Source organism: Notechis scutatus, chromosome 3 (genome assembly GCF_049901735.1).
Source record: "Notechis scutatus isolate UNSWTSFEM ecotype Mainland chromosome 3, rNotScu1.2, whole genome shotgun sequence".
In the NCBI taxonomy this organism is placed as follows: domain Eukaryota; kingdom Metazoa; phylum Chordata; class Lepidosauria; order Squamata; family Elapidae; genus Notechis; species Notechis scutatus.
The window spans coordinates 171,851,399-171,865,556 of record NC_142011.1 but is presented as its reverse complement, the minus strand read 5'-3'; the positions used below and the strand labels follow the sequence as shown (position 1 = coordinate 171,865,556).

Below are 14,158 nucleotides of genomic sequence, written 5' to 3'. Positions count from 1 at the left end.
AAGGCCCCTAGATTGCACATGTTTCTTGTCTGAAGTAGTGCAACCCCATCCATGCCAAAGTTGGTAAAATATCAGATAAAAAATTGCCCCAAATCCAGAGCCACTCGGTCTTGTTGGGGTTCATTTAAAGCCTACTGTTTCCCATTCAGATCCCCTTAACCTCCAGGCATTTGGAGGAGACATTAATGTCATTGCTTAGTTCAACAGGGATGGAAACGTATAATTGGGTATTATCAGTGTAATTACTCATCCCATGACAAGAAATGATGTTACCCATTAACTTCATGTCGACAGGGGTGTCAAACTCAAGGCCCCGGGCTGGATCCGGCCCATGGTGTGCTTAGATCTGGTCCATGGGGCTGCCCTAGAAATAGCGAAGGACTGGCATGTGGTGTTTTTGCCAGAGAAAACAGGCTCCCAAGCTCCTTTTTCAGCTAACACGGCCTCCTGCAACCCACTACTAGTGAAAATGGAGCTCGGGAAGGCCGCACAAGCTCCGTTTTCACTGATAGAGCACTCGGGCCACCACAGGCACCCCTGACACAAGTGACATTGAGCTGGCCACTTCCATCGTGGCCATGCCCAATCCAGCCCCCCCCCCAAGGTCAAACACAACCCTGATGAGGCCTCAATGAAATCGAGTTTGACACCCCTGATGTAGATGATAAATAGGAACAGAGATTACTGAACTTTGCAGCATCCCACATAATAGGAATTACAGGTGTGACCTCACTCCCAATCATCAGTAACTGGACTGCTTCATAGGAAAGAAAAAAAACCAGCCCTATACTGTGATACTGACTCCCATCCCACAGAACTGATCCAGAAGGATATTGTGGTTGATGCTATCAGAGCTCACTGAAAGCTCAAGGAGAGCAAAGACACTTTGAGAAATCATCTCAAAGTGACCAATTCAGTTTCCATCCCATGCCCAGGCCTGAGTTCTGACTGAAAGGGGTTGCAGTAATCCATTTCATCCAGGGCCCACTGGTCATGCAATTCAGATAGATGTTCATCTATTGATTCCTGAAGGTTTATGTAAGAGCTCAAACTGGAACTAAGTTGGATGTAAAACAGAGACATGAACTAGAATAGCCCTATAGGATTCAAGAATCACTTGGGCAACTGGGAACTTTTTCTGGAAGCAAAGCCACAATATTTTAATACAGTATGGGGTTTAGGGGAGACATAGTTAAGGACATCTTGAATAGATAAAACCTTTTTTTCAGAGTATATAAGATGACTATATATAAGATGACTATATATAAGATGACTAATTCTATTCTAATCCAACCAAACACCCACCCATCCATCCATGTTTAAAGAATGTTTGGTTTATCATCTAAAAACCTGGTTTCTTCAAAGGTTTTCTGATTAATCAATTGAAGTTGGGCAGCTAATGAATTCAAATAAATAAATAAATTATGAATTCTGTTTCCAACTAAATGGGAGGGCACAGAGTTGAGGAAAATATTCTAAGCAAACTATTGATATTCTGTTGGTTGGATTTTAGCAGAGTGGTTTGTTGACTAAAGCATTATGCATTAAGTGAAAATGGCTGAGTTCCTTTATAACCAACCAAACAGGTCCCATTATGGCTTTCTATGATAAGTGAACCAGGCCACTTCCTCAAAATGATTCTGGTTTAAAATAGAAAAGTCAAACGGTTGAATAGACTAAGGGAGGAAATGTTTTTATAAGATCAGGAGGTAAGTTGACCAGGTTGTATTTTTTTCCTCTAAGAAATAATCAGAATGGCCTTTTCCTCTCTTTTCTTACTAATATAATGCCATAGATGAATCTATTGTAGTCCATGACTTCAGTTAGAATACTGACTGCAATCAGAAGGTACTTTTTTTTTTCCTGGAAGTATCTTCTTTTGGGGAGTAAATTTCTAAAAATTTGATGGAAAAACAAATTTCATCATGTTTTTTTGTAGGACAATGAATCTAGTAAATATATTTGGAATGATCAGGTACCATCAGTCACAAACTGAAACTGAAAAATTAGTTATGAAAGTTGTTTTAAAAATACATTGCAATTCTTGTCTCAATTTGACATAAATAGCTCTTTTTAAAATAAATACATGAAATATCTTACTTCACTTTTTCTTTAAAATTCTTTACAAGCAGTATTTTTCTATTTAAGAGAGAAAAAGATCCTTTGCAACAATTTACCTCTGTGAATTTGATGCTAGCTCTCTCCATGGATTTATCCAGTAACATGCATAAAATCGCCCATATAAACTTGACTATTGTCTTTCATAGCATTGTTACAACTTTCTTTCTTCTATATGTTGACATTAAAAAGATAACAGTTGGAGACACACAGAGAACACTATTTTCACAATAGTATTTGTGTCTAGACTCTTAACTCTTTAATGCAAGGATTTTCTTTCTGTAGATCTGTCTGTAAGATCAAAAGAGAAAAATAACTTTTTCTTTGTTTTGTTTTTTATTTAATGTGATAGACAGAGAGCATGAGTGCCCTCTAGTGGGGACAATGAGAAATGCTAATTAAAAATATGCTTAAAACAGACAGGATTTATTGCAGGAGGGTGGTTTTTTTTTGCTAGCATAATACTAAAAAGAAATGGAGACTGAAATGTCAACACATGATTTGGTATTTAAATGAATAATTTAGCATTGAGAGAAGGAAAAAATATCAGTAGTTTTAAAACTTGACAAATAATTGAAAAGAACAAAATCAAACAATATATTTTGATTCTTTAAATTCATTAATCACATTAACATATTCTGAATGCTAAGCTGAGTGATAAGCACCTTCTGTCACATTGTATATTGTGTAATATGAATATTTCTCTTTTTGTTCTAAAATATATTGATACTATAAGAAATTGTACAATGAATATGACTTACTAATGTTCATTGTCCAATATCCAGCTAGAATTCAGGGGTGTCAAATTGGCCGCCTGTGAGCTGGGTGCGTCACACACAGGCTATGCCCATCCCAGCTCCACAAAGGAGAAAAATTGTGAAACGTCACGTGATGGCAATGTGACACCATGGGTTTGACACCCGTGAGCTGGATAGTAGTGAAAATTTTTGAATTAAACATCCAGTTTTGAAAGGCTGTGCAGTTCATTTTTGCCTTTAGAATATGCATTTGATTAAAATTCATTTAATATTATTACTTTATGACCTATGCTAACTTGATTTGCAAATTATCAAAAGAGGTTTTTATACACATCCATTAGTAGATGGGGCAGTTTGGTGACTTAGCAGTTAAGATGCTAGGCTCATCAGTTGGAAAGCTGACAGCCCAGGTTTGAGATCTGAGAGCTGTGCGATGGGACCATTCTTTCTCGAGTTCCTGCCAACCTAGCAATTCAAAAGCATGCAAATGTGAGTAGATAAATAGGCAGTACTTCTGTGGGAAGGTAACAGTGCTCCATGATGTCATGCTGGCCACATACCTGCAGAAACATCTTCACACAGTTCTGGCTCAATGGCTTTGAAATGGAGATGAGCACAATTCCTCTGAATAGCAGCATTTGAACCTATCTAAATATTGATCTTATTGGAAGAATCAGGTAGTGGCTCCTGGAAAAGATCATTTCTGGAAATAAGGAGAAACTTTCTGACAATGAGAACAATCAACCAATGGAACAGCTTGCCCTTGGAAGTTGTGGGAGACCCATCACTTGAGACCTTCAAGAAGAGATTGGACTACCATTTGTCAGAAATGGTGTAGGGTCTCCCGCTTGAGCAGGGGGTTGGACTAGATGACCTATAAGGTCCCTTCCAACTCTGATTATATGTTAATCTGTTAAGTTTCTGTCTGGCACCCCATCAAATTGGAACGTGTTCCTCTGGAAAATCTACCTGGTATCCCAACAGGTTTCTCTCAACTACTCTGTAAAAACATTAATAAATGCCTTTATTATGCTAAGTGTGCTACAGCTACTAGGTTGTTGTTTTAATTGTAGTTCACTTGTTTTTAGGATGTTTGGCAATGCTTTACAATTTTTGTTAATTGTTTTCATTAAAATGTTAGAAGATTCTAGGTCATTGTGTGCAAAGACAAAATAGAAACATTTCAAAAACAGTTTCTATTTTATTTACATATTAATTTTTTTATGCTGACTATCTGCCCTGTAATGTTACTATGTGAAAATGATCTTGGCAAGGGCTTCTAACCAGCAACTGCTGGAAAATGTCTTATCCATGCAGTGTCTTTTTGCTACAAGTGATCTTTGTGCCTCTCCCCTCCCCTCTTTTTCTGTCTCTCTCCAGCTTCATCTGATCCACTGGAACACTACCATGTATCACAGTATTGATGAAGCAGTTGGAAAGAAGAATGGCATAGCCATTATTGCCTTATTTGTGCAGGTAATTTTCCTTCTCTTTGCCATGATCATTTATTGTCTCTTAATTGCAGTTTCATTGTAATACAACCGTGATGGGTGAAACTATGGGTGTCAATTACTCCCTTCAACAGCTATTACAGAAACAAAAGCAGACTGTCATTATGTCAATTATACTCTATGTTTTTGGCATATTGAGTTCCTTTCATTCAAGCTTCAGATGCCACTTAAGTTTGTGTGAATAAACTGAACTTATAAAAGTTGAACTTTGGTGAACTGAATTCAGCATCTTTTCATGCTGTGCAGATGAACCAGGATGGAATTACTAAGGTTGTGATAAGTTGGGATCTTTATTCAATAAAGGTTTATTAGGTTTTCGAATTATCCATTTTCTTTCTTCTTCTGACAAAAAAAATAAATTTACATTTTTCAGAAGCAATTTCATTATGGGGGTTCTCTGGGACCCCAACAGGGTTCCTTAAAGTAGTTTTGAGTTTTGTGTTGCTCCCCAACTTAGAAGAGAAATATAGGAGACGTTTAGAAGAGTGAAGGGATCATGGACCATATCATGTCTGGAACTGCTGTGAACTTCCAAGTAACAGGATACAAATGGCCCTTGACTTATGGACATTCACTTAATTATGGTTCAAAGCTATGATGATCTTAGAAAAAAATAACTCATGTTCCATATTTGCACTTTCAACCATTGCATCCCCTCAAGATAATGTCAATTCAGGTGCTTGGCAGTTTGCTTATATTTATGACTCTTTGTAGAGCCCTGTGGTCATGTGATCATGATTTGCAACATTTTTTGCCAATTTCTGGCAAAGAATACGCAAGGGGAAATTGGATTTGTTTAATGACCTGGTGATTTGCTTAATACCCACTGATTTTTTGTTGTTTTAAAAATGGATCTTCCGACTCAACTTACGACTGCAATGACTTATGAGGAAAATTTCAGTTCCAATTGTGTTTGTAAGTCATGGACTACCTATCGTATAATAGTGAATTGCAACTAGAAATGCTTCTTTATGATCTATATTTGAATGCTTTTTGACTTCTATTTCCCCTGTCCTAAATTCCTTGTAGACTTCAGTTTGATTGGAAAGATATATGGCTCTAGTGCAGAAAGGACTATAATTGCTTTGGAAGCTGTTATCCAATTTCTTCAGATCTAACCTTGGAATTACTCAGAAAGTTAAATTGTTAAATAAATCTCTTTAACGTATTACTCCATCCCATTCTCGATTCAATGTAATCTTTTTTTGGCAGGAGGAGTAGGTATTTTTACTTTAATTGAAAATAACTCTTCACTTGATTCTTAAGCGCTGCATATCCTATGATTAAGAACCAATTGGGTGAATGCCAAATTCATTTCATGTAAAACATACACATAAGTACATGTTATATAATTACAAGCAGCTAGGGACATATTTATAAATTCATGTCATATAATTATAAGCAACTAGGTACAAATAATAGGTGGCTCAGTGGCTAAGACACTTGAGTTTGTCAAACAGAAAGGTCGGCAGTTTGGCGGTTGGAATCCCTAGCACCGCGTAACAGAGTGAGCTCCCACTACTTGTCCCAGCTTCTGCCAACCTAGCAGTTCGAAAGCATGTAAAAATGCAAGTAGGAAATGTCGGCCCCATGACCACAGAGACGTCTTTGGACAGTGCTGGCTCTTTGGCTTTGAAACGGAGATGAGCACCGCCCCCTAGAGTCGGGAACGACTAGCATATATGTGCAGGGGAACCTTTACCTTTAGGTACAAATAACAATTGACTATCTAGGATGAGGTGCATATTGTGGGATATTTAAGAGTTGTAGATATTTGAATAGCTTTTTTCTAAGGCTTGAGTCAAAACAGCCCAATTAGATTTTATGCTAGTTAATAAAAATAATAATCAATGGTTCCTATTTATATGTTTATATGCCTCTCCGGTACCAATCATTTGCATATTGTGGCTTGGACTCAGAATGCAACTTTTGTTGTTATGAATGAAATGCTGTCCACATTTTAGAGCTGCTTCTACTCTATAATCACTTGGATGTATTTGCAGCTCAATTACATGGTTCCAGTGTTTTATTCTTATGGCCAAAACAAACAAAATTCAACTAAACTGAGCCCAGCAAATATGCAAGACATTGGTGAAGGTTGTTTAACTTATGCAAATGTTTTCTATCCAGTTAATGCATTTTAAATCAGCTTCCAAATGTGTTTATATTTTGCATTTTTTAATATCCAAAATTATGTTTTTGAGAACAACCTTAATTTTGTGCAATAATCTGATGGAATTTTGAATGTTCTCTCATTTCCCTTCCCAGAGACTGCACCCTTTAATTTGAAAAGAATAGGAAATTAACTTTTGAACCCATCCAACCAAAGGGAAGCAATCACTATTCTGTGTAATTGGTTCTGTAGTCAAATTGTCTTTTGTAATGTAGAGGTTTTATTTTCAGTTGGATTGTGCTCTTCTGTCATTTTAATCTGCCACTCTACATCCATCACCTTTTTTTTAAAAAAAATTATTAATTAAGTATAATAAAAATAATAAATCCAAACTCAGCACCAAGGACTCCACTAGTCACCAAACATTCCATTTATTCTCATGTCTGTTTTATTACTATTATACATTTCTATAGAGCATCATTTATCTACACAGATCCAGAAGAGGTATATTTTTAGTCCCCTCTATCTTCCCATTTTTCTGAGAAGCTGTTCTGTCATGTACCTGATCTTTATTCCTGGCATTCGCTGCAATTCATCAGCATTTCTTTAAGTTCTTTATAACAGTGAATTATCAGTTTCTCTTTGTCTTTTATAGAGCAAAGTTGTGTCTGTGACTGTCCTTAATTCTGAGGTATCTATTTTTTCCCCTTGAATAGTCAGCCTTATCTTCAAGGATCTAAAATCAGTTTTTTAAATTGTTACAGCAGTATGGAATGCCTTTTCTGTCCTTTGCTACTGGTTGTTACTCTAATCCACTGATCTTGTTTCTCTTCCCCACTTTATTGAGAGTTTCTCCTATTATGTGTTTCTATTGTGGGGGATTCATTTTCTTGAGTTGATACATCATCTTATCATTCAAAGTATAGCCATTTGCTATCCTGAACCATTGATTTTTCTTCAAGGACTGCTGTGAATGTGCTTTTACTGCAAATACTATTTTCAGGCTCCTGCAACCATGGCACAATTTGTGAGTCTTAATTGCTTATAGTTGTTCATTATTCTTCATTTTTGCTTGTTTGGATACCATTAATATTAAAACTTTTATTTGTGCTTTTTCCCTTCTTAGTGTCTCACATTAGCTAGCTGAACTTGACTTATTAGCATTCCCTTTAACTCCTTCCTTGGAATCTTATATTCTTCATGTCCCTGCCAACATTTATTTATTCATTCAATTGCATTCAATTCAATTCATTCAGTTTGTCAAGTCGGGCACTCTAACAAAGGACCATACGTCTGGAGTAATAGAAGGACCTTCAATGAAACCAGCTGATTTTAAAATCCCGTTCAAACTCAATGTGGAATAGTTTTTTTCTAATTACACACATGTACATGCTTGCAATTAAGATATTATAGAATAACATTATAAATATGCACATGACATACATTTTATATACCTTTATATAAAAATGTGGGATTAAAAAAATCTAATAATCATGATTAACTACCTGTACAGAATTGCAATATATACAATATCTCATGGAATCAGTCCTTCAACTGCTGATTATGCAATTACTTTATAGCCTATATTGCATCATAGATTAGAAGTCCATGGCAGTTCATACCTTACTCAGAAAAGTATCATGCAAGGTCTTCTTACTCTTTCCTAGCCTTCTAAACCCACTTTAGTTTTTATTTCCTTTTTTCTCTGTTTTGTTCTTTCATAACATATGTAAGTTAAATGAGGAAAGGACAAACTGAGAAGAAAGGAAACAAGACTACAGTGTACCAAGAGCAGTGGAGACTAAGACCTTGATGAGCCAAGCTTAAATCTAAGTAGATTGTAAAAAACTCCTGATAAGTCTGGTAATTATTTGCTTACAACCTGTCACATAGCATTCTTGTTGTTAGGATATAATAGAGGTAAGTTCCCTTGAACTCTTTAGAAAGAAGATGGTTTTTCATGTGAGAAACAACAACATGAACGTTTTGAACTTCAGATAAGAACAACAACATATATGCATCATGAATAACATTACTTGTATTTAGTTTGATATACCAAAACGTCAGAGAGTAATGCGTTGTTTAACCTATTTCAGAGGTAGAATAACCTCTATTATATTTCAGTATTCATTCTTGGTTTTATTTCAGATAGGAAAGGAACATTCAGGCCTAAAGGCTGTGACCGAGATTCTGCAAGACATTCAGTATAAGGTAAAATATCTTCAATACACAAGGTATTGGGGATCAGGGACTTAATGTGATCTGAATTTGTGCAGAAATGGAATGTATAGTAGTCATTTATTTAATATACTTATACTTCTCTTTTCTCCTCTAACATCCAAAATATTGAAATATTAATTGCAATTCTATATTAAAAATCACATTTGACATTAGCATTGATTAATAAAAAAGAGAAACATCTTTATAATCAAGACACGAGTCAGCTAAAATATAAACTTTAATTTGATAGCCAAAGTGAAACTATGCTTAATTTGCAAATATGCTTCCAGCTCAGAGCCATAAGCAGCTTTAGAGATTTTAATGTTTTTAGTGTTTTAATGGCTTTTTTTTACTGTTTTTATTTTTAAACTTTTTTAAAGAATTTAATTGTAATACATGTTTATGAATTGTGAGCAGCCCAAAGTAATTTGCTATAGAAATCAATCAATCAAACAATTAAATAAAATAAGCTAAAAAATCTATAAGTGCTCCAAAATAGGGACCTACTTTTACAGGTGTACTAAAACTTAATAAAAAATAAGCTATCTCACAATTCAAAATTCCAGTTTGCCATGAACACGTCTGACTTATCTTGATTTAACTTTCATCTGTTCTGTCTTCTAGTTATTATTGAACTTAGGCCATTATAAATGGTACTAGCATTGTTAGATTTGAATTCTAAAATTCTATAGGCCTACTGATGACACCCTTTTTAAACACCTGGATAACCCTCCCCCTCCCCCCAAATAATCTTGAACAGAAGGGAGGAAAAATGAAATCATATGGCTCATCATACCTCAGTATAAACATTCCTTCTGAGCTTGACTTGAGAGAAAGGAACAGAACTCTTGCGAAATAGTGACCCCAAAGATCAACCTTCCAGACAATCCAAAAGGATACCATTCGTGAATAGTCTTCTACTATAGCCCTGTGTAGGAATTTTGGATACTGAACCTGCAGTAAACATTTATAGTAGGGAAGATTTTCTAGATGCATTGTAACTATATTGGTTTCCATGTTGCTAGAATTGGATTATGTGAAACATTCAATTGTATATTTTGAAGATTCTACATTTGTAGTATCCAAGCTGTTGTCTCTAGTTCAAGTCATTATTTTCAATTCAGAGTATTATTAATCCCAATCACTTTGATATTGTTAGAGATTGATAGATATTTTAAGACTAAGTCCAATCTGAACAATGATGTGGCATTTTGAACCTTCCTTCCTTCCTTCCTTCCTTCCTTCCTTTTGAAGTACTTCAGAAATTACAGTACACTTTTCCATAAATTCACATCTTTTTTTTTGTTTAAAAACTAAAAACAATCTGGATTCTATTAACTTTTCAGGACAATTCCAAGACAATACCTTGCTTCAATCCTAACACATTATTACCAGGTGAGTACTTATTTTTGTGCCAGCACATTTTTGTGCACACTAAACACTTGGTGTTTTTTTTGTTTTGTTAATAGTTAGAGTCTTTGCATAAAAATGTGATATGGTTGATACCTAGGATGCTGGCAGCCACTTGTATCACCATTAGTGCCAGTCAATGATATTTGTCATACATTTTTAAATGCTCAGTTGATTGTTTCATGTTTAATGAATAAAATAAATAATAATAATAATAATGGTAAAGGAGATGAACAAGGGAAACCTCTTAAAAACAATGAGATTGAGAGCAGAATGTTGAAAGGAAACATGTCAGTAACAACAGCAAATGTCGCTTATGCAACGAGAAAGATGAAACAGTGGATCATCTTATCAGTGGCTGCAGCAAAATTTCACATACTGATTATCTACAACGTCATGATCGAGTTGCTAAAATCATACATTGGAAGGTTTGCCAGAAGTTTGGGTTTGAATGTAGTAAAAATCACTGGGAACACCAAGTTGGCAAAGTTTTTGAAAATGAACAGGTCAAGATCCTGTGGAACTTTCGGATACAAACAGACAAACTTCTGGCCCACAACATGCCTGACATCACTATTGTGGAAAAGAAATAATATTTATTGCTATTGCAATACCAGGTAATGCACGAATTGAACAGAAACAGCTACAAAAAATTATGAAATATTGTGATTTGCACATTGAAGTTGAGCGATTGTGGAGGAAGAAATCAATGATTGTTCCAATAGTAATAGGAGCCCTTAGAGCAATACCCAAAGGATTGCCTAGATACATGAACCTTTTGAACTTATTAACACTGAATTTGCAAAAAATCTGTCTACAGTATATACTCAGACATTACATTAACACCTCTTAAGTTCTTGAACTGTTAAGTTTTTACTGATCCCAGACTGTGAATTGAATTGAAGATTAAATCAATAATAATAATAATGATGATGATGATGATGATGATGTGACATTGACAGGCTGTATTTGCTCAGAAAAGCAGGTGGCAGAGGTCTTTTGCAAGCGAAGCAGACAGTGGAAGAAAAGAAGCATACTCTGGCAGATTATGTGAAAGACAGTGTTGAACCAGCTTTGATGGAGGTCAACAATAGCAAGCTGCTCAAAGTGCAGCAAACCAAGAATCGATATAGGAAAACAGAGATGCAAACTCGGGCTGACAGCTGGTATAACAAAGCACTGCATGGACAGTTCCTTGAAAAGATCCAAGGAAAAGTAGATAAGGAAAAGACCTGGTTATGGCTGATCAACACTGAAGAAAGAAACAGAAGGCCTGATTCTTGTAGCCCAAGAACAAGCCATCAGAACAAATGCAATCAAAGCCAGAATAGAAAAACCTGCGGATGATCCCAAATGCAGACTCTGCAAAGAAGCGGATGAAACCATCAATCGCATACTGAGCTGTTGCAAGACAATCTCTCAGACTGACTACAAACAATGTCACAACACAGTCGCTCAGATGATCTACTAGAACTTGTGTCACAACTACCATCTGCCTGTATGAACTTGTGGGATCATAAGCCTGAAAAAGTGGTCGAAAATGAGCATGCAAAATTACTGTGGGACTTCCGAATACAGACTGACAACACAATTTGGAACACAATACTGCAGATATCATGATTGTAGAGAAGAAAAAAGTGTGGATCATCAACATTGCCATACCTGGTGACAGCAGAATTGACAAGAAACAACTTGAAAAAATCACCAGATATCAGGACTTGAGAATCGAACTGCAGAGACTCTGGCATAAACCAGTGCAGATGTTTCCAGTGTTACTCAGCACACTGAGTCCTGTGCCTAAAGACCTAGGCAAGCACTTAAAAACAATTGGTGCTGACAAAATCACCATTGGTCAGCTTCAAAAGGCCATCTTACTGGGATCTGCTCACGTAATCCGCCGATACATCATGCAGTCCTAAACGTTTGGGAAGTGTTCGACTAGTGATTTGTGATATGAACCCCAGCCTAGTCATCTCGTTTGCTGTGTACACCGTTGTTTTTTGTGTATAATAATAATAACAACAACAACAACATGCCTGATGTTCCTTTGGATGTCTAATGTCTACAGTAGCACCAATATTCAGATTAATTTGCACAGTTGTTTGATCTGTAGCTTATAACAACTGCCTTCCTCCTCTTCGACCTTCAGCATTATTTGTTTGTAATGGAAGAACCCTTCATCTGTTTTTAAATTTTGTTCCTATCATTCCATTATTTAAGTACATTAGATAATTGCATGACAGTGTTTTTCAACCAAACGTGATAAAGCTAAGTATATATAGACAACAGTTTTATACATATTTACTTCTTAATAGATTTCAGTAGGAACTAGATAACTATTTACATGTGAGGAAGCTATATTAAACATGGTAGGAACTTCAAAAACATAGGCAAAAGAAAAACTGTTAGGAAGAAAAGGTCAGCAGCATTAAATTTGTACACTTGTTTGGGATAATTCTGAAAAGTGAAAGATTAAAACTGAAGCTGTTACATGGAAATGAAAGCTATATAGTCACAAAACACCAGAAAAACTTATTTGCACAAATATCCTACATCTATATCTTGAGTTCAGTGCAATAGGGGGATAACTGGGCTATTTCAGATATTTTTCTTGTTAGAGGTTCTTATGCATGTCCACAAACTGGAGGTACCAAACTATAGGAAGTATTGTGGTTGCTCTGCTTTCAGTTTGAAATGTTTCTAAAGGAAAGGATTGCTTTTATAAGACCTATATTGGAAAACATGTTTTCTGTTGCATTCTGCTAGAAAATCAGTCTACACAAACCTTTCTGTGCTGCGGAACAATCTAGGGATAAAATCCTGCAGGTTGCCTTTTATGAGATTCTTCGTAGGGGCTCTGTTTGAACAGCTATAGATTGCATACTGTAAGATGATTTCATTTCTTCAAATATGTTTACATTATTGCTTTCAAACCACGGTATCCATTCAATTTCAGATCCACTGCTAAGAGACTATTGGGTGTATGAAGGCTCTCTCACGGTTCCACCCTGCAGTGAAGGTGTTACGTGGATCTTATTTAGATATCCTTTAACGATATCCCAAGTTCAGGTAATGGTTGTTCTTAGGACCACAGCCTGACATTCTCAGTGAAAGGTTACAGCATACAAATACATTGCAAGGCATTATACTTGCTTTTCCTTGGAGATCTCATTAAATTGACCAGTTTATGGCTTTTAAAATAAAGGTTAAATCATTTGTGTTATTAAAATGGAAAGGTTAGAAATGAAGAACTGTTGTTACCATTTAGTTCTTATATTATAAAAATAAAAACTTACTATGAAAGAAAGTCAGAAAAGTAGACGGGAAAAGAGAAATAAATAAATGCCCAGCAGTTTTCTTTAAAAAAAAACAACCTTTATGCTTGTTTCCCTTAAAATAAACACTAGCAGATGTTCAAACATATGTTATTTGTTTATTTATGTGCTGGGGACTTAATGCAACACTATCCAGTAGTTGCTGGCTAGTTTTGCTCTCCAGAGCCATTTCAACCAGTGCCAGAATATTTCATAGCTGACACATAACTCACCTGAGTCTAGGGGACAATTACATGCAATTCTCTCTTAATGGGAAACTTTGGTTTCTGCTTCTCTGAAAGGACTTTTTTTTTTTTGAATGATATAGGCTTCCTTCTTGCTACTATCCATGTTTGACAAAAGGACATGATTACAGTATTACAAGCAAGGCCAGCAGGTAACAGACAGTTATGGGCATATGCTATGTTTAATAGTAGACTGCAGGTCACCTGCTATTCTTGTTTAAAATAGAAGTGTAAAGGCTACTGAGCCAGACCAGGTTAATAGTAGCAAAATTTAAAAAATCTGATCATAAAGAATTTAAATCATTATTCAGAATGACAAGTCCTACTGGAAAAGAAGATACATTTTAATAGTACACTATATCTAACATTGAATTAATAAATGTATTTTAGTCCTTTTCTTTCATTTCAACTCTTTGGTTTTAAAAACTTCATCCACATAAAGGAAAACTACTACACTGAAAATAAATTT

General features: G+C 35.6%; 1 protein-coding gene across 5 annotated transcripts in view; it reads left to right on the top strand.

Annotated features, from left to right (window-relative positions):
* The window catches only part of CA8 (carbonic anhydrase 8 (inactive)), a 39,997-nt gene that overhangs the window by 18,435 nt on the left and 7,404 nt on the right, over window positions 1–14,158 (top strand). For 4 of the 5 annotated variants that reach the window (XM_087961773.1, XM_087961774.1, XM_026692331.2 and 1 more), the window contains exons 4-7: window positions 4,257–4,352; window positions 8,649–8,711; window positions 10,067–10,115; window positions 13,087–13,199. In XM_087961773.1, coding sequence (XP_087817899.1) covers window positions 4,257–4,352; window positions 8,649–8,711; window positions 10,067–10,115; window positions 13,087–13,199 — 321 coding nt within the window. Of the gene's footprint in view, window positions 1–4,256; window positions 4,353–8,648; window positions 8,712–10,066; window positions 10,116–13,086; window positions 13,200–13,772; window positions 13,842–14,158 lie in introns of all 5 variants that reach the window. The other variant, XM_087961775.1, reaches the window with a different exon arrangement.